This window comes from Myotis nattereri, assembly GCF_964212035.1.
Source record: "Myotis nattereri genome assembly, chromosome: Y".
Lineage (NCBI taxonomy): Eukaryota > Metazoa > Chordata > Mammalia > Chiroptera > Vespertilionidae > Myotis > Myotis nattereri.
Genome location: NC_138094.1, coordinates 15,607,294 through 15,632,667, shown reverse-complemented (window position 1 = coordinate 15,632,667; position 25,374 = coordinate 15,607,294). Strand labels below are relative to the sequence as shown.

The following is a 25,374-nucleotide window of genomic DNA, read 5'->3' as shown; positions in this document are numbered from 1 at the left end:
AAGCAAAGGAGCAGTAAACTATACTTATTAGCTTACTAGATGCCTGGTGCACAAATTCATGAATGGCAGGGGTCCCTCCACCTGGCTGATCACGGTGGTCTCACACAGTCCTGATCTTCTCACCCAGTCCCAATTGGGGCTGGGGTGGGATCACAGGAGGGCTCCAGGGCAAGTCTGGTCCTGTCTTGCCTGGTCCTGATGGGCCCCACCCCAGCAGCAAGCAACTTACTGGTTGGAACATCTGCCCCCGGGTGGTCAGTGCAAGTCGTAGCGACCAGTCAGTTGACCACTCGGTCAGACACTTAGCATATCATGCCTTTATATATATAGGTTGTAACTCACAGCACAGAATGTTCAGCATGAACTTTCCCCTGCCCCTGGTCTTGGAGACCGCATGTTCTTCTAAGGCTCTGCTCACCAAATTCAGCTGCCACATGAAGTAAATTGCATTGTGTGCGTGGAAACCCTTTGTAGGCTCCATTGCTGTGTCTTTACTTCGTTGCAGTTCCAATTACTCCAACATAAAGACAGACACCCTCATTATCAGGTAACACCATCATGGTAAGACCCCTGCTCAGCCTACTGCAGTGGTTTTTAAATAGGCCATGGGTCGCCCCAGATGGTTTGGTAGAGTAGGTACAGCCGCAGCCTGCGAACTAAAGGGTCCTAGGTTTGATTCCGGTCAAAGACACATTCCTGGATTGCGGGCTTAATCCCCAGTATGGAGCACATGCAGGAGGCGATGGATTCTCTCTCATCATTGATGTTTCTCTCTCTCTCTCTCTCACTCTGCCTTCCTCTCTGAAATCAATAAAAATAGTAAGTAGGCCATTAATCAAACGTTGCTGCTCTCCATCCAGTCCCCTCAAGCCCTCTTTTGCTTTGACCCTCCCCACACACACACTCTGCTGCGGTCTGTAAAATGGGGTCAGGATTTCTACTTCAACCAAGGGCAAAGCTTCCACATGGCCCTCCTTCCCTGACTGTCTTTGCCCCCAGTCCTGTGGGGTTTCTCCCTCCTTCCCCTCCATCTAACTTGGTGGGCCCTGCTCTGCCCCCTCCTCATGTGACCTCCTGTCTGCAGCCTCCCACTTTCTCCTCTGGGGGCAGAGCTCTCCAAAGGCTGTGTGGGAATGGAGCGGGCTGTGCAGAGTGGGGTGGGGCAGACAAGGCAGTACAGGGTGTGCAGTGGTGGAGAGCTCTGTGGGCCAAGTCCAACCTTTGGAGAAGAGCTGGGGTGACAGGTCACCGGGAGGAGGAGGGAGGGATGTAGACCTTGTCCCGTGGGAGAGGCACTGGGTTCCTTGGCTGTCCCCACACAACAGCTTTTCTAGGCCCCTGCACAGCTATCATCCTCCACCTCTTGCTGCCTCCGCCTCAAGTTTTGGACTCAGTTTCTTTGACTCAGCCCCACCCCCCTCTCAGCTGCGTTCCAGGAGCCTGAGGCTGCACCTTGGCTTTGGGCAGCTATGCCTGGCCTGCCCCCTATAATGGTGTTACCCACTCTCCTGGAGTAGTTAGTGAAACTTAAATAAACATAAGCAGCTCTGAAGATTATAAATTGAGCACTGAGAAGGCCACAGGCTGCGGAGGGCTGCATAGTCCAGGCTCTCAGCATAGAAGCCTCCCCAGCCACCCGGTCCCTGCTGGCTCCCGCCCCCACCTGCCTCTGCCCAGGGCTCAAGACAAACCCCAGGAACTTCCTGACAGCTCTCACCTCACATCTCACTTTCCAGTCCAGCCCACCAGTGCCCACAGCAAGCTAACCTACTGGTCCGAGCGTCTGCCCCCTGGTGGTCAGTGCACGTCATAGTGACTGATCGACTGATCCAGTGGTCAAACTCACAGTGGAACTCCAGTAGAGGGAATAATTTGCATATTAGGCTTTTATTACGTAAGATATCAGCGATTTTCAACCTTATTTATCTCTGACACACATAAACTACTAAAATTCTGCAGCATGCCAAAAATATATTTGCCCATTTAAAAAAAACACAACAGGTATATTTTTGAATCGTTCACAATGAACCGCTATTTTGTGTTAACTGTTGTCTTTTTTTTTTATTTGAAAATCTAAGGAAAAAGAGGTTAACGCCCTTGACTACAGTCAGGTATGTCATGTTTTATATATTCTTGCAGCACACCAGTTGAAAATCGATGGCTTATTTGTCACTTTCCTTTTCTGTCATGATCAATTTACCACTTCAGTACTGCTTAGAACAGAGTAATGTAGCAGAGATGAAAAATAAAATGAATTAAAGCCTATATAAATGATCTAACCACATTAATGAAGACCAGGGCAAATCAACTAACAGTAGAACCTAATGGAAATGAAACCTGTTTCATAAACTAGACTGGTGAGCTTGCCATTAATGGCAGGTACAATGTGAAGAATGAAATAGTGGTGAGCACTTAGTACACACACATCCATCACCCAGTACAAATCAAGTCAGAGCCACTGCATTGAGTTACTACATGCACATGGAACCGTTAGATCTCAATGACTAAACATAAGTGTGTGACTGAACATAATTTGTTAACAGTTGTTAGCTTCTTCAAAGTACTGGTCTGGTTTTACTGTAGCCTGATGATGGTGTCTCACTGCTTTTCATCCCAATAACTAATATTTCAAAAGCAAAATCCTAGTCTTTGTTTCTCTCAACTTATGCCTTTTAAAACTAGCCGAATGCACCTTTACATCCAAGAACTCTACTTGGCAATTAGCATTAGAATAATTAGTAGTATTTGTTTTAAACTCACAGACTCTGAATAGTCAAAATGAAAACATTACTTACAAATCAAAAGCTTCAATTCTTTGCTTCAGTTCTGCTTCTCTGCCTTTTAGGAAATCGATATCTTTCAGTAGAAGCTGTATTTGAGCATAACTTTCTTTTGTTTCCATCTGTAGAGGAAAGCATTAATTGTAGCAAGCAAGCTGAGGAAAATAAGACAGATTTGAACTAATGGACTGCTTCCTACATTCCAGAGAACAAAGTACAGACAATTAGAGGAACAATTTCACTTTTAAAACATTCCATCTCAAGGTATGCATTTTGCCTATTCTAGTTACACAAGAATTTACCTCCTAGTCCAGGGGTGGGCAAACTTTTGGACGCGAGGGCCACAATGGGTTCTTAAACTGGTCCGGAGGGCCGGAACAAAAGCATGGATGGAGTGTGTGTGTGAACTAATATAAATTCAAAGTAAACATCATTACATAAAAGGGTACGGTCTTTTTTTCTTTTAGTTTTATTCATTTCAAACGGGCCGGATCCGGCCCGCGGGCCGTAGTTTGCCCATGGCTTCCCTAGCCCAATGACTGTTACGCTATATTACCCTAATATCCCTTGTGCAGAATATCCTGACACTTCCTTAACATTTTTGTAAGTTCTCCAGAAAAAAAAAAACAAAAAACAAAATGGGGGAACTTAACAAAGTAGAATCCCCATGGTTCAATAGTCGTCTGAAAGTTTCAATTCATGGGCGGTTCTGACTCAGAATGAACAAGCTGGAATGAAACTGTGAAAAATAGATCACACTTACATTTGCGTGTTCACTGAGCAAGGATTTACTGAATATCATGTCAAAAAGCACAGTGAGCTGGATATGAAAAGATGAACAGCTACAGTCCCCATCTTTTAAAAAATTCACAATTTACTGAGGGAGAGAGAAATAATACTACAATGTGATAATTTCACAACCAGAGTCCAGTCTCCACGGCAGGAATGATGCCTAAATGAGTCTATCAATGGGATTCAGGGAAGGCGTCACCAGGAAGCATCATTGAAGCTAAAGTTTGAAGGACAGGACAGTTTTATCAGGGAGAGAAGGGGGTGAACAGTTGGGTGGCAGAGTAAAAGTATGGTGCCTTTTATGAGGATGCCAAGCTTCTCCAGTGCCTTCAGAGAATCTGACTGAATGGAGACAGGCTGTCAACTGGTTGATCTGATCTAGTCACTCACTCATTTTAAGGTTCAAAGTGTTAGTCTGAACACAACCCATCATCTCAAAGACCAGTGCTTCCATTTATTTTTATAGCTAAAATTAACCCAATTCCCAGAAATGCCAGAAAAAATTGGAGAGGGGGTGTGGTCACCATTAATAACTGGGTTTTACTGAGAAGCTCCAAGAAAGGTTGACACTGGAAGGAAGCCTTTTAACTTCAACCATCTCCTGGTATCAGTAGTCCTGGCTGAGGAAACCATGACCCCAACCTAGTTAGGTCTGACAACCCTTGGGAAAGGAACTGTTTTTCCAAAAGAAACAATCCAATCTCTTTTGCTGGCATGCACTCCCCACCATTCCTCAACCTCTTCATGTCCTGTCCAGTCATTTTCTGGGTGACAAGATCAAATGGCCACATGGATGACACTTATAAGCCCCAGACCCTTCTACTGCAGGGACCTTTGCCTTTGCTCAGATGGAAGCACATTGCATTTGGTTTCCAACTTCACCTAGAACCCCAACCTGCAACTCTGTCCTGTTGGTCCACCCTTATTCTTCCATCTGTCTGTATCCCCAGACTTACTCCTTGATGTCTGAGACTGCCACGTAGCTCTCCCTTCTCTCCTGGATTATTAGTCATCCACACTCTGCTCTGGTTCCGCTCACCATCATGCTGAACCCCAATGTCTTCAACTAAACAGGCTGCCTTTCTCAAATGAAATAAATTCAGCTCTATAAAGCTACACTCCTCAACTACGACCATTTTTCTGCCCTCAATGACCTTCCAAATCCTCCCAAGAGCTGCAACAGAACAATCACCTACAACAAGCATGTCAAACTCATGGCCCACAGGCCGCACATGGCCCACAATGAATATGTTTGTGGCTCAGCGAATATAACAGTATGTAGCGTATTAATAAAAATTTCGTAACCTGATTTTTACAATAACCTGATTTACATAATTATTAATTACTAACTACATTTGCTAATGACTGATTATAATTGTGTTGCATTCATTTCCCTTGTGCGCCTTACGCACAGGCGTGCCATTTCTCTCCATTAATACTAGCAGACAATATTTTAGCACCCGATGACCACATCATTAGTCTTGTACTGACTTGTTTGGTATGTGCAACAGGAAATACTTTGCTTTTGGAGAATGAGAAAAGTAGGTTTATTTGCATTGTGCTTATTAATCTGTCCAGTTATTCAGTGTCTGGGAAGTTAATGTTCAATGCAAAATACTAATTTTTATTAAAACGTTCTATTATTTTTTGTTAACGATTACTCATTTATTTTAGCCCTTTGTATCCAGCATGTCTTTATCGAAATAAACCTTTCTATGAAAATTGAAGCTTTTGTTTTGCAGCCCACATAAACTTGGTTCGTGTTAGTGTTTGAAATTCTTGACCTACATGCACTTGGTCTGGTCTACTTCAATTCCAGGTTGCCCACTTCAGCAGTACCCTCAAAACAGCTCGAGAATCCTGTCAGCTTCAGAGAGCTGCTCTGCTCCTTCTGCAACCCCCCGCCACCCAGTGGCCATTCCATACCTCTGGTCCTCTCCTTATCACTTAATTCTCACATCTGCTGCAATTTTAGTGAGGTTGTCTCACGCCCCTGACTCGGACATTCACTTCCACTCTTCCTTCCAGTAATCTCGAAAAAAGAAGTCTTAGTATCCTTTTCAAAGCTGATTCTTCCAGGTGTATTCTTGACCGCAGTCCCTACTAGTCCTCTAGGCCAGTGATGGCGAACCTATGACACGCGTACCATTTTGGGTGACACGCATCGAAAGAGACAAAAAATTGCGTATTCATATATTTGTCTCTCGCAATGGCCAGAGCTGGGCATCACTCGAGTAATATTATTACTCATGTTACTCATGATCAATTACACAATTCTAAAACCAGATGTAAGCATGTACATCAGTGTTGCGTAGCAAAGATACATTGTGAAAACATCCAAGATACACTGTTCCAATATTGGCATTAATATGAAAAGGTTAAGAATTGCACTATAAAGAGATTAATCTTTACTCAAGACACTTTATTTTTACTCGAGTGACAAAATGCCCAATTCTGGAAACGGCCTCATTATTGTCAACATGTGCCTCGGGTAAGCTTCCTGTGCGTTCGGGTGCATTCGGCAAACGGACGCACTTGATCGCCATGTTCATTAGGAGACAGGAGTGGGAAGGTTAGAAGAAAAAGATATAAGGGGAGAAAAATGGCGGAGGTATAAACGGACGTGTCCTGTGCCTTGTCCTGGAGCAGATAAGGGTGAGCAGCTGAAACGGGTAACATACAGCCCGAATAGGCAGAGGATATTCAGCTGAGAGACAGTCTGCAGCTGGGAAAGACAGAGAACTCCCAGAAAAAAAAGGACGGTTGGAGACTGCGGCTGAAACGTCTCCCTGTGTGCCGGCTCAGCAGCGGAGACTGTGCCATCTTGAGTGGCTGTTACAGACAACCAGAGATCAGCTACTAACCTGGAAACAAGGGATCTCAAGCAGCGTGACTGCGTGAACTCAGACGAGCACTGCTTCTTCTCACAGAAAGGTTAGACTTCCCCTAAAGGTGCGGTTTGCAATTCAGGTTGGAGAGAGAACCGCGCGGGGTGAAATCTGCGCCCCACAGAGTCCGTGGCCCTTGGGACCAGCGTGACCCTCAAGTGGGGAAGGGGCCCCACAGGGCTGCTGGCAGAAGGGAACGATAAAAATAAGCACATAGCTGGACTGGATGCAAAAAAGCAGCCTCGGATTCTGCCAGTCTGCCGGGTGCTTGGTGCCAGGGGCGAGTGGGTGCGTGGAGACTGTGCGCAGACCTGGAAGGTGGAGGCTTGCAAATTCGCACAACTTCTCAGGCTCTGATGGTCTCACTATGAGAGAAGAGTTGATGAAGTTAGAATAAGTGCCAATGAGTACATCAGGAAACCAAATATGTAAAGTTGTTATAAAAACATTCAGTGTCCTAAACATTGATATCTCTAAAATTGTGTCAGTCACGACAGACGGGGCACCAAAGATGGTGGGAAAAAAGTGGGATTCCTGAAATTGTTTATGGAAGCTATTAGACATCCACTTGCACCTTTTCATTGCATTATCCATCAGGAGGTGTTGTGTGCCAAATCGGGATTCTCTGAATTGAATGATTTAATGTCAGTTGTAACAAAAATTGTGAATTTTATAGCTTCTCGACCCCTTCACAAGCGAGAATTTTCTGTACTTTTACAGGAAGTTGATTCAACCTACAGTGGACTACTGATGTTCAATCGTGTGAGATGGCTAAGTCGAGGAAAACTACTTGAGCGATTTGTGGAGTGCTTTGAAGAAATTATGGTATTTATTGAGAATAAGGATCTGGCAAACTTTCCTCAGATCAATGATCATAAGTGGGTCAGCAATTTGATGTTTTTTACAGATCTCTCTGTTCATATGAATGAACTGAACTTAAAATTACAAGGTTTTGGCAAAAATATTGACGTTATGTTTGGATACATCAAATCTTTTGAAAGTAAACTTAAAATTTTCAAGCGAGATATTGAAACTAAAACTCGTATTTTCCTCAGATGAAAAAGTATTTCGAGAAGGCTACTACAAGTGTAATGGAGTCTATACTTATGTACCAGAATATAGTAAACACGTTCTTTGAACAGTTCAGCGAAAGATTCAACCAATTTAGAAGCCTAGAACAGACCATTAAAATAATTAAGTATCTGGATGTAGTTTACAGTACTTTGGAATTGAATAATTTCCAATGGATGCAAATTGATGATTTAGAGATGCAACTTGCAGATTTTCAAGGTAGCATTTGGACTCGTGTTTGTCGACTTAAGGTCGAAACTTGAAAATCTGGAACGAAATCGTTTGAAACATGAAGAGTGCAACTATGAAGAAGAAATTTTGAGTGCTTGGAACAGAGTTCCTGACACTTTTAGCAATATAAAAAATCTAGCGATGGCTTTGCTAACAATTTTTTCATCAACATATTTTTGTGAGACTTTGTTCTCAGCATTAAATAATATTAAAATGAACAAAAGGAACCGGCTAACATGATGTTAGTGGCGCTTGCTTGGCTTTGAAGTGCACCAAGTATGAACCTGCAATCGAAGAATTAGCAGACAAACTTCAGCACCAAAAAAGTCACTAATTTCTAGTTTTCGTACCATTTGATTATCATTGTTTGTTTGTTTTTTAATTTTTTATTTTTTATTTATTTATTTATTTATTTATTTATTTATTTTAATTTATTGCTTAAAGTATTCCAAAGGGTATTACATATGTCTCCATTTTATTCCCCCGCCCTAGACAGTCCCCTAGCCTCCCCTATCCCCCAATGTCTTATGTCCACTGGTTATGCTTATATGCATGCATACAAGTCCTTTAGTTGATCTCTTACCCCCCTACCTCCTGCCCCCCAACCCTCCCCGGCCTTCCCGCTGCAGTTTGACAATCTGTTTGAGGCAGGCCTGCCTCTGTATCTATTATTGTTCAAAAGTTTATAATGGTCTCTATTATCCATGAATGAGTGAGATCATGTGGTATTTTTCCTTCATTGACTGGCTTATTTCACTTAGCATAATGCTCTCCAGTTCCATCCATGACGTTGCAAATGGTAATGATTATCATTGTTTTTATTATTATTTTTTCTTAAATGTACATTGTTTTTCTGTTTTTGTTCATTTTATACATATTTTTGGTTGATTTTTCTTTGTTAAATGGCATTTAAATATATAAAATAAATATCAAAAATATAAATCTTTTTTTATTATGGTTGCAAATATCAAAAAAATATATGAATATTTCTATATGTGACATGGCACCAGAGTTAAGTTAGGGTTTTTCAAAATTTTTGACACGCCAAGCTCAAAACATTCACCATCACTGCTCTAGGTCCTCAAGTGTTCCAGCAAATGTCTCATCTCACCCCTGGACTTTTAGCAAATCTACAAGCAGCTGCAGGAAGGAGCCATCCAGTAAATGATTTTAAAATATTGCCTTCTGGTGCTTTTGAATTCTCTCAAGGAACATCTTTTCCCAAGAAGGCTTCCGATCTTGCTTGACAAGCTCTCCAACATCATTCCCAAACCACTAACTCCTCAGACTTTCCTTTCTCTTCCATTTTAATTTGTACTACTTCAGTATTTTTAAAATGCTTCAACTGCAAATTAACTACAAATCATTGTAAATAATAATACTAAACAATTAGTAACAAATTCTCCATGTTTAAGTTCAATATTCATTAATTATACAGGGTATCCCCCCCAAAATGTATACACACTCTAACAGCCGATAGCTCAATTGTGAAAATGTTGTTTAATATACACTGCCTTTATAATTATTCAAGGTGTGTTTATATATTTTTGGGACACCCTATATTTATAGTTTAATTCATCTTTGGTCTCATTAACTGTTCCTGTAAAACTCATTCAAAAGGCAAAAAGAAACAACAGCAAGTGGAAAGAAAAATAATAACATGCACAAGAGTACATATCATATTAACTATATAATAAAAGCCATATATTCAAATTGTCCCCTTCACCGGGAGTTCAAGCAGGGGCGGGGCTGGCCAACCACCTGCAGCCCGTCCCCTGAGACCAGCCCCACCTGGCAGCAGGTGGCCAGGGAAAGGGAGGCCCCACCAGCAGGTAGCTACTAGGGAACCTACACATGCACTGGGCCTCTAGTTTATTAAAGATTCTAGATATTTTCCTATATACCTAAGATTAAGAATGAAAAGATAAGCAAAAATATCACTTTTGTTAACAGCAACAAGATAAACTTACCCTTTCATGCATTTCTGCCTGAAGCTGCTGTTCTAGTTCTCTCTTATATTCATTTAACTTTATTTCTAAAGTTCCTAATGTTGGATGCTGAGGGTAAGCACCTGAAAACTGATCATCAATATGTTGAAGCTTCTCAGCTATTAAAAAAACACAAACAGGGCAGAGGACTCAGGGTAGGTGAGCAAGAAGTCTGTTCAAAAGCAAAGAGTACAGGGATACGGACAGGGGGCATCTGCAATTTACTCTGAAACAATTCAAAAAATTGAGATAGATTACTGGATGAACAGAAAGTGATCAAGCAAACATAATACAAACTTACTGGTGAACTGTAAAACTTTCAACTTTTTTGAATGCTGGAAAATTTCCATCATAAAAGTCAGGGGAAAAGAAAGCAAAAGGTAGGTCAGAAAACAATGGCATCTTTTTCCAGTCTCCAAGTGCCAAAGAGTTCTTTTATGGTCTTTGGTGAAAGCTGAGTCACATGTTCAAAACACTGATCTTAAAATGAATCAGAGATTCTTAGTTTTAAGTCTTCCATTTTACAGAGGACACAGGTGCCCACACAGTGTAGGTGACTCCCAGAGGGCTTAGCAACTACACAACGGCATAACTGGGACAAAAGCCAGGTCTGCTATTTCTCTCATTCCAGTGCTCTCTGCAGCAGACCCGAAGCCCTCAAACCAAATGTGGATTAGAATCAAACATTAACAGAGTGCAAAACCCACACGAGAGTGCAATCTCAATCATGTAAACACCAGTGCCCACTAAAAAGTATGCACAGGAAAAAAAGACTGGCAGAATCAGATTAAGATATTTGAATTTATTGTCTAACAAGTTATTGCTTTTAATGAGTAAGGAGGAGCCAGGATTAATCACAGCATTTTAGCCACCTGTTTCCCTTCTGAGCATACACCTAAAGGCAGGATGGTACTGTATGTAGAAAGGCTGTCCCATGGAAAAGGATCTGGATCATGGACCAGAAAACTTGGACTCCAGTATCACTTTTCCTTCATCTGGTGACCTTGGTTTCCTCAACTATAACATGAAGTGACGGGCCACTGACTTCTCTAGTTTTCCGCAATGCAAATAGTCTAGGATCTTCTCACGTTAATGGCTATACGATAAAGTTAGATGAGTCACAGGGAAGATCCTCCCAGTTGAGGGGTTGACCCAACAAACAAGAACATGGGCCTTTGCATCCACCTGGTGATCACAGAGGGAGGGGCAGCACTGAAGGTAGGACTGTGCTGACACAATGGGAAATGAGCACTCCACCTGCACACAGTTTAGGAACACACACAACATAGGAAAGCAGATCTTTTTCTTCATTCAAAAAGAAAATAGAAACCTGGAATCAGGAAAAAAGCCTGAAATTACCAAGAGAGTCTTTGCTAGGCAAAATTGCACTTGTCTGAGGGTCCATGTCACAAGTCTCTTTAGCCTGATGATATTCTGCCATTTCTTTTAAAAACTCCACGAGAAAACCTAAAAAACACAATGTACATAGTTTTGTCTCACAACTTTCATTCAACCATTACTCAGTCACTTTATAAATTTTGGACTTATAACATTATCCTGTTGTACGTTATATATCTCTTAAGAATAATTTCTGAAGGAAGTCCTTCCCAAGCATGATACAAAAATCTAGAAGTGATAAAGAGAAATATTTAATAACATAAAAATTAAGAACTTATATATGGCATGAAATAAAGTCAAAAGACAAATGACACACTGGAAGAAAATATTTGCTATAATGAGGAGAAAGCACACTAACTTTCATAATATTAAAGAGATCTAATAAATCAGTAAGACAATTTAATGTCGATAAACAAAATCCTAAGAAAATGCAAGTTAATACTAAAACAAAGGGGTCCTATTTTCCCAATAAGACTGCTAAGATTAAAACTCTGATCATACGTGAAGTGCTGGCAAGAAAGCGGGGAAGTCGGCAGGTTCAATCACTCAGGAGGGAAATTTGTTAGTGTTTGTGTATTCAAAAAGACATGTGTTCTTTAACCTAGTCTTTTCACCTCTAGGAATTCACACAGCTACACTTCCACAGGGAAACAAAGAGTGTACACTGCACACCGCTTCTAATGGCAAAACCCAAACAATAAAACAACAAAATCTCAATCAACAGGTGCTTAATTAACTATGCTCTTCATGATTAATTCATTTAAATATATAATACTAGAGGCCCGGTGCACAAAATTCATGCACGGGGTAGGGGGAAAGAGTGGGGTAAGGGAGTGGTGAGGGAGGATCCCTCAGCCTGGCCTGCACCCTCTCCAAATCAGGACCCCTCGGGGAATGTCCAACTGCCAGGAATGGGTCTAAACCGGCAGTCCAATATCCATCTCCCAATCTGGAACCGCTGGCTCCTATCCGCTCACCTGCCTGCCTGATTGCCCCAACTGCTCTCCCCTGCTGGCCTGATTGCCCCTAATTGCCTCTGCCTCGGCCCTCACCAACATGGCTTTGTCCAGAAGGATGTCTGGAAGACATCCAGTCTGATTAGCGTATTACCCTTATATTAGTACTAGAGGCCCGGTGCACAAAAATTAGTGCACTCGGGGGGGGTGGGGGGGAAGAGGGGATGCCTCAGCCCGGCCTGTGCCCTCTCGCAGTCTGGGACCCCTCGGGAAATAACAACCTGCTGGATTAGGCCTGCTCCCGGGTGGCAGAGGGCATGCCCAATCCCTAGGTGCAGTCCCTGGTCCGGCTCAGAGCAGGGCCGATTGGGGGGTTGGGGCACCACCCCACGTCACACTCAAGGCAGGTCTGATGGGGAAGTTGCGGCGCCACCCCCTGTCACGCACAGAGCCGGGACAATCAGGGGGTTTGGGCGCTGCCCCCTGTCACGCACAGAGCAGGGCCCTAATCTGTGTGTGACAGGGTAGAGCCATAACCTCCCCATTGGCCCTGCCCTGAGTGTGACAGTGGCAGCGCCCCAACCCCCTGATGGGCCCTGCACTGTGTGTGACAGGGTGCGGCGCCCCAACCCCCACATGGGCCCTGCTCTGTGTGTGACGGGGTGGAGCCGCAACCTCCCCATCAGCCCTGCCCTGAGTGTGACAGGGGGCAGCACCCCAACCCCCCAATCGGCCCTACCCTGAGCGTTACTGAGGGTGGCATCACAACCCCCTGATTGGCCCTGCTCTGTGTATGATGGGGGGAGCTCCCCAACCCCCCAATCGGCCCTGCTCTGTGCATGACAGGGGGGAGCTACCTAACCCCCTGATGGGCCCTGCTCTGTGTGTGACAGGGTACGGAGCCCCAACCCCCCTGATGGGCCCTGCTCTGAGCGTGACAGGGGGCAGTGCCCCAAGCCCCCAATCGGCCCTACCCTGAGCGTGACTAGAGGTGGCATCGCAACCTTCTGATCTGCCCTGCTCTGTGCATGACAGGGGGCGGCACCCCAACTCCCCTGTCTGCCCTGCTCTGAGCCCGACCAGGAGCTGCGGTGCAGGCATCTAGGGATTGGGCCTGCCCTCTGCCACCCGGGAGTGGGCCTAAGCCAGCAGGTCGTAATCTCCCGAGGGGTCCCAGACTGTGAGAGGACACAAGTGGGGCTGAGGGACACCCCCCACCCCCGCCAGTGCACAAATTTTTGTGCATCCGGCCTCTAGTAACTATGTAATTGACTAATGCTCAGGCAAACTTAAATACAGCATATTTAAGTTTCAAGTTTTTCAAATACTAACACTGTTCAAGATTTCTTAAAACTTCTGAATAAGAAACTTTTGGACAACTACAGCTAATAGAAAGAGAATTAAAACATAGGGACAACATAAAGAGTGCACCCTAATGTTAATTATGGATTTTAGGTGACAATGATGCCACCATGTAGGCTCATTGACTGTATAAATGTTGATCATGGGGAAGGCTGTGCATGAAGGAGGAGGAGACATACAGAAACTCTCCGTTCTGTTCAATTTTGCTATGAAGCTGCTCTAAAATATTAAGTCAATTTAAAAAATATATGGAAAGTTTGCTATATCTGCCTTTAAGATAAAATGTAACTAATATGTTCAAAGGCAATGGTGTAGGAATACAGTTAAAATAATTAAGAAGTGGTAAACATATGTTTTAATACTTGAGGATTAAAACAGGTTTCAAAAAAATTAATGTATTCTTTATTTCTCTTATCTAAAGAGCACATTTTAGAGATCTAGATTTACTGCCCTGTGTTGCCATCTTGAAATCCTGTGACCTTAAGCAAATTACCCACTTCTGCAGACTCTGGTTTCTCATGTGGGACACAGGTATACCTGCCTATTAAGAGGGTGCTCCTGCCCTGGCTGGCTTGGCTCAGTGAATAGAGCGTTGGCCTGGGGACTGACGGGTCCGGGTTCGATTCCAGTCAAGGGCACATGCCCAAGTTGTGGGCTCAATCCACAGTAGGGGGGCATGCGGGAAGCAGACAATCAATGATTCTCTCTCATCATTGATATTTCTCTCTCTCTCTCCCTCTCCCTTCCTCTCTGAAATCAATAAAATATGTTTTAAAAAGAAGAGGGCACTCCCTTCCACTGAAATGGTGGAGGACTTCCACTCAATACAGGGTGCATCAATTCGTGAATGACCTGCTTTCTCAGTTGTGTCTAGCTCAATGACAAAAAAGAAAAAAAACAAAAAAAAAAAAAACAAATGGGAACAAACTTTCAGGTTTGCTGCACTAGGAATACACAGATTTGCCACACAAATTAGAATCGTTTTATTAGAATCGTTTTATTTAGGCCTGCTCCCGGGTGGCAGAGGGCAGGCCCAATCCCTAGGTGCAGTCCCTGGTCCGGCTCAGAGCAGGGCTGATTTGGGAGTTGGGGCGCCGCCCCCTGTCATGCACAAAGCAGGGTGGATTGGGAGGTTGTGATGCCACCCTCAGTCATGCTCAGGGTAGGGCCGATTGGGGGGTTGGGGCACCGCCCCCCGTCACACTCAAGGCAGGTCTGATGGGGGAGTTGTTTTAGATCCATGGCCAAAAGTTAGTACTACTCTGCTGCACACTTTGTCTTACTCTATGAGACAAGCAGCCCATGGATTCTGGCCAGAGGAGCTGTTTTCACCTGCTTCCAAGTGAATTGCTGCTTAGTCAGAACACATGAAGACTCTAACTATCTTCCCTATGAGTCCATTTCAGCAGTCTTTGATTCAGATAGCATGTATAAGAGAAAATTCTGTTGCTTCCTCAACTCTCTGTGGATTGATGAAGAATATGAAAATAATATTGGAAGAAATATTGGGTGCTGGTTTCGATTCTGGTCAAGGGCACATGTCCAGGTTGCAGGACACCACCTCCAGCTGAGGGTGTGCAGGAGGCAGCTGATCAATGATTCTCTCTCATCATTCATTTTTCTATCTCTCTCTCCCTCTCCCTTCCTCTCTGAAATCAATAAAAATATATTTTTAAAAATGCACTTCCATATATATTATTTACATCTCAAGGCACTGTGAAATACAGTAATTTTCCCACATTTTATAAATATGAAAACTTAGGTTCAAAGTGGGTAATTTTCTTCAAGGTTATAATGTGTTAAGTTTTCCTTTGAGTTTTAAGAAAACCTCTAAATTAACTGAACTACTGAATATTGTCCTAATCTACTTTGCATATAATCTGGAAACATATTAACTGAGCAGAGCTCAAGACTATGTTGCCTATATCCACGCAACGTATTCATATCAATACTATACAAGCAGGAAACAAATAGAGTTGCTATACCTCTATCTTCTACCCTACACCTGAAAAGAACAAGAGTATATAACTACAAGTTCAGAACAGTACTTATACATCAAAAATCCTATAGTACAAAAGACATTTATACTGAGAAGAATACACATGCTCTGCCAAAGAGCCTTAAAAAAATGCTTTGCCCTAACCCAGTGGTCAGCAAACTCATTAGTCAACAGAGCCAAATATCAACAGTACAACGATTGAAGTTTCTTTTGAGAGCCAAACTTTTTAAACTTAAACTATATAGGTAGGTACATTGTTATTAACGTAACTAGGGGCCCGGTGCATGAAATTCGTGCTCTGGGTGTGTGTGTGGGGGGAGAGTGTCCCTCAGCCCAGCCAGCTCCCTCTCACATACTGGGAGCCCTCAGGCGTTGACCCCCATCACCCTCCGATCGCCTGATCGGCCCCTTGCCCAGGCCTGACGCCTCTGCCAGAGGTGTCAGGCTTGGACAGGGGACCCCTATTGCCCCCCGATCACTGGCTCTGGCCCCCGCCCAGGCCTGAGGCCTCTGGCCCAGGAATCATGCCTGGACAGGGGACCCCCATCTCCCTCTGATCGCTTGCTCCACCCCCCGCCCAGGCCTGACGCCTCAGCCAGAGGAGTTGACCCTCATCACCCTCTGATCACAAATCACCGGATCGGCCCCTTGACCAGGCCTGAGGCCTCCGGCAGAGGTGTCAGGCCTGGGAAGGGGAACCCCAGCTCCCCACGGTTGCAGGCTCCGCCCCTGCCCAGGCCTAACGCCTCTGGCCTAGGCGTCCGTCCCGGGCAGCGGGGACCTGCAGTGGCAGCGGGGGGCGCCGTGATCGTGGGCTTCGCATTAGGCCCAGGCAAGGGACCCCTAGCTCCCGGGACTACCAGCTTTGACCGTGCCCAGCTCCCATTGCTGGCTCCACCCCTACTTCCTGCTATCACTGGCCAGGGCGGCAAAGGCGCCTGATTCTCCGATCATGGCTGGGGGGCAGGCCAAAGGCGGCCCCAGGGCCGCCTTTGCCCTGCCCCCCAGTTCTTAGCTCCCCCCTGGGTTTCCGACCACTGTCAGTGGCAGGGGGCTTCTTCCTGCTTTCCCTTTCGCCTCCCTGAATTGTGCCTACATATGCAAGTTAGCCGCCATCTTGTTGGCAGTTAACCGCCAATCTTTCTTGGCAGTTAATTTGCATATGGCCCTGATTAGCCAATAAAAACGGTATCGCCGTATGCCAATTACCATTGTTCTCTTTTATTAGTGTAGATTAGGATACTCCTAAGGCTTAGGAAGAGCCACACTCAAGGGGCCAAAGAGACGCATGTGGCTCGCGAGCCACAGTTTGGCCACCACGGCCCTAACCGGTTTGGCTCAGTGGATAGAGCATCAGCCTGAGAACTGAAAGGTCCCAGGTTCGATTCTGGTCAAGGGCATGTACCTGGGTAGGGGGTGTGCGGAAGGCAGCTGGTCGATGTTTCTCTCTTATCGATGTTTCTGACTCTCTACCCTTCTTCCTTCCTCTCTTTAAAAAATCAATAAAATGTATTTTTTAAAAAATGCTTATGGCCTTTTATTTTCCAGGACTAAAGGCCTGATGCAAGAAATTAGTGCATAGGTAGGGTCCCTAGGCCTGGCTGGCAATCACGGCTGATCAGGTTCCCTGCTTTCCTGCTCCCTCATGCACCACCACCACGCGGTTCCCCTCTCCCCTGTTCCTGCTTCCCCCTTTCCTTGCTCCCTCAGTACCCCGCCAACACCAGCTCGCTGCCTGCAATTTTCTGTGCGACCCCCCGATGGTCAGCGCACATCGTAGCGAGCAATCGAATTCCCGGTCTCCTGGGCTAACCTCCAAGGAAACACTTTGCATATTAGCCTTTTCTATATAGATAAAGTCATACAAGAATGTAAGAATGCCACGTAACCTAGGCAAAAATGAGAAATGCAACTGAAGGATGCACAGACCTGGTTATAACCTATTCAGCATTTATATTTCAGATATACTTCTGAAATATATGTAGTAATGAAAACACATTTAAACCAATTCTATTCCTGATGTTACTTTACATGTAAAGTGTATTAGTAAATTATTCTCTGCCAAGATTAAACATTCACCAGGGACTGCTACATAAATTACACATACATCCAATCATGGGACACTTAAATGGAGGGTTTCAAGGAACTTTTCGGGTCACAGGAAAATGCTCACTATACAACAGTGAACTAAGAATACACACACACAACACTGTGCCAATAATAGCTGAATCAGAAAAGACTCTCTTCCTCTATGTTTTTATGGGTTTTTCAGATAGGTATAAAGTGTTCTGTTTTGTTTTTTAAGTTACGAAAACAATGGGGGGAGAAGGAAAAACTCAGTATTTCCCCTGATAAGTGTAAAATACACGTCTAACTGTATATAGTAATGAAAACACATTTGAGGTAACCCTACTCCTTGCTGTTAATTCATACTAATACGTATGTGCTGCCCAAGTGAAACCTTCAGAGCTTTCATTATATTTTAAAGAAAAAAGCTGTCATTCTCCAGACTATTGTACTGTAAGCAGCACACAATGCTTATTATATTGTCTCAATATCCTTCATCCAAACATGACTATTACAAAACCACGTATTAATTCAAGAACCTACAAACCAGTTTCACAAAACTTGCCTTGTTGCTAAAATGTTTTCATTTTATACAGCTACTCGCTCCTACCTGAATGTCAGTCAATAAATCTATTTGAATATGAAGACCGGGCAAACTCTCAACCGTTTGAGAATGCTTTCCAGGATAACGAGTTCTACAAAACATAAAAGCGTCACTCCCCAATACCACCTGCATATCATATTATTTTTAAAACCAAGACCCAGTGGGTTTAAATGCGGACTCCCTGTTACCGCTTCCACTTGTAAAAGTTACAGAACAGATATGCCTCAAGCCGACACCTTGAGGGAGTCCAGGATACCTCGGCGCTTGAAGGTCTGGGACAGCTTTGTGCGTAGTTCGTCTTGACTCAACACGTCATATTTGGGGGGCACGGTGAGCTGGAAGAGAAGATGCCAACTGTTACCAGGCAGGCAGCGGGCACGGGAATTTCTGAAGACGGAACAGTGGCTGACCTGCGGGAAAGCGGGAAAGCACGAAAGCCCAGCGGGGACGGCGCTTGCAGGACAACAAGCAAGAAGGTTCGCCTCCTCACCCGCGCACCGGGTTGGTGCTTTAACGGAAACAAACAAGATGCTACATCTCCTCACGTGTGCTCCCGGTACTTTTTCCTCACCTGTCCTCAGAGCCCAACCGCGGGCCAGGAATCAAGAGGAACGGGTATACCTCAAGGCTCTCCCGCCCACTCGAACTAGGAAATGGCAGATAAACACATTTCCTCCCCTCGGCTTGCCACGGGTGAGCGGGTTGTGTACCGGGCGCGACTCTCACCAGCGGCTGGAGAGTAGAGATACAGAGCGAGGCTGTGAAACCCGCGGCCCTGGAAGTGGAGGCACCTCGCGGCGGGTGGGGGCCTCACAGCCGATCCCGCCCTCTCCCCGAGACCCAGCCAGCCCAGCACGGGAATCCGGGAATCCGGGAATCCGGGAACCCAGAGCTTTACAGCCAAGTCAATGCCAACAACCGCCGGAAGCTCCGCCCACTTCTCGCGAGAGCTTGGCCTCTGAGTTCCGCGAGGACCCCTGGGCTAGAGCTGGGATTGGAGGAGAAGCCATGTGCTCTGCACCACATCCAGGGCCTGCGGGATCTGGGTAGTTAACCCTGTGTCTTCCTCCTGTTGCGGCCTAGGGCGCTGGACCCAACCTGGCTATCCCCTGGCCAGCTGGTCCCATCACAGCCCAGGCATTGCACCCAGCAAGCTCCGCCAGCTCGGGCTTTGCTTATTTTGCCTTTCATTAAGTCACGCAGTAACCGCGGCACTGTTTCCTTTTGGGACCCGAATACCCTTTGTAGGGGGCTCCGTCTTGTGCACCGCCGGGTGATTTAGCAGCATCCCTGGCCTCTCTGCCCACTAAATGCAGCGCCTCTTACCAGTTCTGACCTTACTGAATGTCTCAGACATTGCCTGATGTTCTTGGAGAGGCAAAAGTCACTGGTTGAAAATCAGTGAGCTAAACTTTAAGTATCTACCTTTTTATCGTTTTTTGGTTTTTGGTTTTCTTTGTACCTCTCCCAAGGAGTAAGGACATATTTTCCATTGATTTTAGAGACTGGAAGGAAGGGGGGGTGGCGGGGGGGGGGGGGTCAGAAAAACACCAATGTGAAAGAGACATCTATAGGTTGCCTCCTGCAGCACCCCCATTCCACTCCACTGTGGGCTTGGACTTGCAACCCAGGTATGTGCCCTTGGCCAGGAATCCAATAGGTGACTCTGCTGCTCAGGTTGATGCTCTAACCACCGAGCAACACAGGCCATGGCAAGTACCCACTCTTGTGCATACCAAGGAAGATAAAGGTAAGCTGGCTTACCAAGATGCTGTGGGTGAAAGGGGCCACATGGTAACCTGACAAGCTCAGGGAAGGCCTGTATGATGGTCTTGCAAACTCAAAGACCTGAAGTAACCACAAAGGACGATCGGAAATTAAACTTTAACCAAAAGCAGTAATAGTGGGTAGTTACATTCTAGGACAGTATCTTCACTGAGCCTATCTGTCTTTTTGCATCTATAATAACACTAGAGGCCTGGTGCATGAATTTGTGCACATTGAAAGGAAATTAATTAGAAGAAATATTTTAATATCCCTGTTCACCCTTTCTCAATAATAGAAGTGTCAACCAAATTCATGATCGACAATGACAGATTGAAATGCATGTGATTGCTGCCAATGAGAGCTTTATATGTATCACCCATGTGCGAGTCAACTTAGCCTTTTATAGATATAAAACAAACTTGTTAATTAGAGCTGCTTTCTGATTTAGCTAAACTTTTTCCAGCCCAGTGAAGCACTCCAACTTCTTTTTCAGGTAATTGTCAGCAACACAGCAGTAAATATCAACACGAAGAAGCACATTATTATTGTAGATCACGCAGGGAGAACAAAGGGTAAAATATTTAATTTGCAGCAGTGTTTGACTATATTTTGTGCAGTGAAAAAACCTGAAGTCATTTTTAAGGTCCACCATTTCTTTTCTTTATTTCTTTTTGAGCGGGGGAAGGGGGGGGGGTGGAGGGGAGGGGGCACCATTTCTCAATTCTTTTCAGTTGGGTCGAGTTTCTAAACTTTCTAAATCTTCATTTTCTGTTTAATGAAAAGAAAATAGGATTCTACCAAGTCTCCAATCTACCTACTCCACGACTTGTGTCAGGATCAAATGAGATGAGGCACAGGAAAATACTTCACAGACATTTGGTTAACTGTGAATGTTTCTACCTGGCTATAAAGCAACTTGTGTTCCTGGGCTGAAGAAACTTCTAGGAGGCTAGTTGCTAGGAAGAGGAAGCTGGGCATTGCGACATAACGTATTACCCTGACGGCAGGACACTTAGCATATTAGTCTTTTATATAGATAGACTAGTAGCCCGGTGCACAAAAATTTGTGCACTCGGGGGTGAGGGTGAGGGGTGGGGTCAGACCCCTCAGCCCGACCTGCGCCTTCTGTCATGTTCCTGGACCCCAGCCACTCCTGGCCTAAGCACAGGCCTACAGGCTTGGGGCGGCCTGGCTCCCGAGGCCCCATTGTATCAAGAGAACAAAGTCGGCATTAGTTACTGCTCTCACTGAACCCAGTACACTGCATCTGTGCGTACAACTGCCTTGTTCATGTGCCTGCTTCGCCCTACTGAATTACTAACATCTTGAGGACATTGCTCTGTCTTATCCTGCTTCAACTTCAGTGCCTGGCCTGGTGCCAGGGACCTGAGAGGGTTTGCTGAGTGAGTGAGTGAGTGAGTGAATAATGGGTGAGTGAATGAGTGAATGAATGAGCGAGTAAGTGAATGAGCAAGCAGCTACGAGGCGGGAACTTCTGCCGCATTGCCATGACAATGCGGCAGAAGTTCCCGCCCCGCTCCCAGCTGCCTGCTGCAAACCCCGGGAAGTTCCCGCCCTGCTCCCAGCGGCCGCACACCCCTCTCCCAGCTGCATAGTTCATGCAGGGCAAAGGCGGCCCAGGTTCTCCACCTTTGCCCTGCCACCCGGCTCTTGCCTGCTGCCTGGGTTTCCGATCACTGTCAGCGTCAGGCAGCTTCCTCTGTCCTTCCCCTTTCGCCTCCCATCATTGTGCCTATGTATGCAAATTAACCGCCATCTTTGTTGGCAGTTAATTTGCATATCACCCTGATTAGCCAATGGGAAGCATAGCGGAGGTACGGTTAATTACCCTTTTGTCTTTTATTAGCTAGGATACCCTTGAAATATCTGGGTAACTTGTAACTTCCCTTTTTCTGGGCCCCTTGTGGCACAACCTAATGTGCTTGGGCTCCCGGACAGTTACCACTAATTCCTTCATTGTTCTCATGTTAATTGTTGACTGTTGGCTATCCTACACCCTTCTAAGTATGTGTCTATCATTTTATTTTTTATCCAGTCCCACAGGTTCTCTCCCTCACCCCCAAGACCCCTTTGGTTTCTCCCGCCTCTCTAATCTATCACCAATGAATTTCTTGTAACCTACCTATGTCTCCTCCTTTGGTTGTAATGTATAAAAATAGACGAAAACCCGCCACTCTCCAGAGCGCTTTCCCAATCCATTGAGGTACTGCTTCCAGGCACTTGTCGACAGTTTGCTCAAATAAACACAAAATTCTTTACAGGTTTGAATGTTTCTTATGTTAACACAGTAATAAAACCATAGCCAGAGAATGGTATAAGAACTAAGATGCACTGAAGCCTTGCGGGTGTTGTTCAGTGGTTAGAGAATTGCAGCATACCCAAGGGTCCTGGGTTCAATTCCCAGTCAGAGGTACCTACTTTGGTTGCAGTTTGCTCCTCTACTCCCCTAATCCCCAGATTGGGATAATGTGGGAGGCAACCAGTTGGTGTCTCTCTCTCTGCCCTCACTCCCTCCTTTCTACTCTCAGAATCTTTCTCAGCACCAGGTCCTGGGAGTCACTACCAGTTGATTAGAACTGGCTCAGGAAAGGAAACCCATTTGCCATTCCTAGTCCACTCCCTTTTCCATTATGCAGCATATCCTCTTTACAGATGAGATGAAAAACAAAATAAAACAGTTTAAACATCCCCAGTTCCTTCACTAGCTTTTGTGCAGAATATTCCCTAGGCTAGATCCCACCCTTCTCCCAACACACAGTTCAGTTATTGATTCTTTTAAAATGTGATTCCCAGAACTGAGTATGGTCCCCAGGATTATATTATTTGTGAAGAGGACATTGTGTTCTCTTAATGCAACTTAGAATTGCATTAGCTTTTTGGGACCACTGTTTCAGACTGCTGCCTCTTGTTGAGCTTGCAATAAACGAAAATGTGTTTTTGTAGATGCACTGGTCTTAAACTAGGTTATCCTGTTGTGCAGGTTTTTTTTTTTTTAAAGCCCTAGTACGAGACTTTATTTTGCATCCTATTAAATTCTACTTTGTTAATTTCCCACCTAATTCTGCTAGTAGGGGAGATATTTTTGAATCTTGACTTTTGCCATATAATAAATTTGTGGTCTTTAGCATGTTATCTTTATTTTTATCTGTTTGTTTATATTTTTACTAGTGGCCCGGTGCATGAAATTCATGCACGGGGGACAGTGTGTTCCTCAGCCTGGCCTGCACCCTCTCCAATTTGGGACCCCTCGAAGGATGTCCTACTGCCAGTTTACAGCAGTCACACATCCCTCTCGCAATCTGGGACTGCTGGCTCCTAACCGCTCACCTGCCTGCCTGCCTGCCTCGTTGCCTCTAATCACTCTGCCTGCCGGCCTGCTCGACCCCAACTGACCTCCCCTCGCCCCCCGCTGCTGGCCTGCTTGCACCCACATGACCCCCATGAGCCTGATCACCACAAACTTCCCCCCCTGCTGGCCTGCTTGTCCCTCCTTCCCTTCCCACTGGCCTGCTCATCCCCAACTGTCCCCTGCTGGCCTGCTCACTCCAAACTGCCCCCCACCCCCGCTATCCTGATCACCTCCAACTGACCCCCACTGACGGCCTGCTTGCCCCCACATGGCCCCCCTGCTGATCTGCTTACCCCCAACAGCCCCGCCCCCCACCAGCCTGATCACCCACAACTGCCCTCCCCTCTTGGCCTCTAACCGCCTCTACCTTGGCCCCACCACCATGGCTTTGTCCAGAAGAACATCTGGAAGGTCTCCTGGAAGGTCTCCCAGTCTAATTAGCATATTGCTCTTTTCTTAGTATAGATATATTTGTCTGTAAATATGATTATGATTGCAGATATGAGTAGGATCAGGTAAGGTTTTATAGAATGGGCCTTTTATTACAGATGGTTTGCCAGGTATGCATTTTTTCTAAAGAAGTAAAAATTACTTTAGAAAATGTTTCAGGAAGACTTTGAGAATTTACAGTATCTGCTTTTCTTCCAAGAAAGTTGTCACTTTTATGCCAGAGTGAGAATTATTTGTATGCTTTGTATGTCAGCATTGGGCCACTGTGAGTGGGGGTTCACTTAGCTTGACTTGAGAGTAATTGTCTTGCTCACTGGCTGGGAGGGAGGGTGTGTGGCAGAGGAGATAAATACTGGGTTCTGGATTACTCATAGATTGCTGATTTCCTGATTGATTGTGCAAGCCCCTCCTTTTATTCATGTCCACCTTCTGTTGACAGACATTTACCCTGGGAGAGAAATTAGATGAAACTCTCTTTCTTGTCATTGTAAAAAGCATTTGATTTCCTAAGGTGTGATAAGGCCACCCAGCCATCCTCAGTCAAGGTACACATTTTCATGGAGGATGTTCCCACTCTTGAATAAAGTAAAACAATTATTTTTTCTTTTAATTTAAACTTTCTTCTATAACTGTTTTCTTGCTACTTAAAAGCTAGTTGTTGTTTTTTTTAAAACTGCTTTCAAAGCTTTTCAAACTGTATATGTCCTTGGAATGAATTTATAAATAAGAATTGAGCCCGGCCAGTGTGACTCAGTGGGTTAACATCAACCTATGAACCAGGAAGTCACAGTTTGTTTCCAGGTCAGGCCACATGTCTAGGTTTTGGCCTGATCCCTTATACGGGGTGTGTAGGAGGCAGCCGACCAACGATTCTCTCTCATCATTGATGTTTTTATCTCCCTCCCTCTCCCTTCCTCTCTCAATCAGTAAGAATATATTTTAAAGAGAAGAGAGAGAGAGAGAGAGAGAGAGAGAGAGAGAGAGAGAGAGGAGTATATATGTTTATAAATAAAAAAAATGTATTTGATGCTCTTAGAAAGTCTTATTTTCTTTCATTAAAACTGTGCAGTATAGGGAACTCCATAGATTCTCTTAATTTGAAGAAAGTTAGAGGGAAAGGTACTAATTCAGAGTTCCATGGGAAAATGTGTCACTTATATCCTGGGGAAGGCATCACTGGATGTGGAGGATGGGCCGTATTTCCAAGTGAGGTCCTAGGTCCTGCTTGCAACTCCCAGCCAGGTTAGAATGTGCCTTCTTTAATCAGGACAAAATAATCACAGTGAGCAGAACATGATTAATGTTTTTTATAATTAACTAGAGGTCTGGTGCACGAAATTTGGGCACTCAGGGGTGAGGGGTCCCTCAGCCTGGCCTGCACCCGCTCACAGTCCGGGAGCCCTTGGGGAGTGGACCTAAACCATCAGTCAGACATCCTTAGCACTGCCATGGAGTCAGGAGAGGCTCCCGCCACTGCCACTGCACTTGCCAGCCATGAGCCCGGCTTCTGGCCAAGCAGTGCTCCCTCTGTGGGAGTGCACTGACCCCCAGAGAGCAGCTCCTGCATTGAGCATTTGCTCCCTGGGGTCAGTGCATGTCATAGCAACTTGTTGTTCCACCTTTTCGTTGATTTGCATATTAACCTATCATT

At 45.1% G+C, this 25,374-nt stretch overlaps 1 protein-coding gene across 1 annotated transcript in view; it reads right to left on the bottom strand.

Moving 5' to 3' along the window:
* LOC308512352 (centriole and centriolar satellite protein OFD1-like) overlaps positions 1-25,374 on the bottom strand; it is a gene marked incomplete at both ends in the record, with an annotated part of 134,089 nt that overhangs the window by 32,946 nt on the left and 75,769 nt on the right. Inside the window, 6 exon segments of the mRNA XM_081082123.1 lie at positions 2,804-2,902; positions 8,945-8,984; positions 8,986-9,023; positions 9,027-9,107; positions 9,733-9,869; positions 11,110-11,217. Of these exon segments, the coding sequence (XP_080938249.1) occupies positions 2,804-2,902; positions 8,945-8,984; positions 8,986-9,023; positions 9,027-9,107; positions 9,733-9,869; positions 11,110-11,217 (503 nt within the window).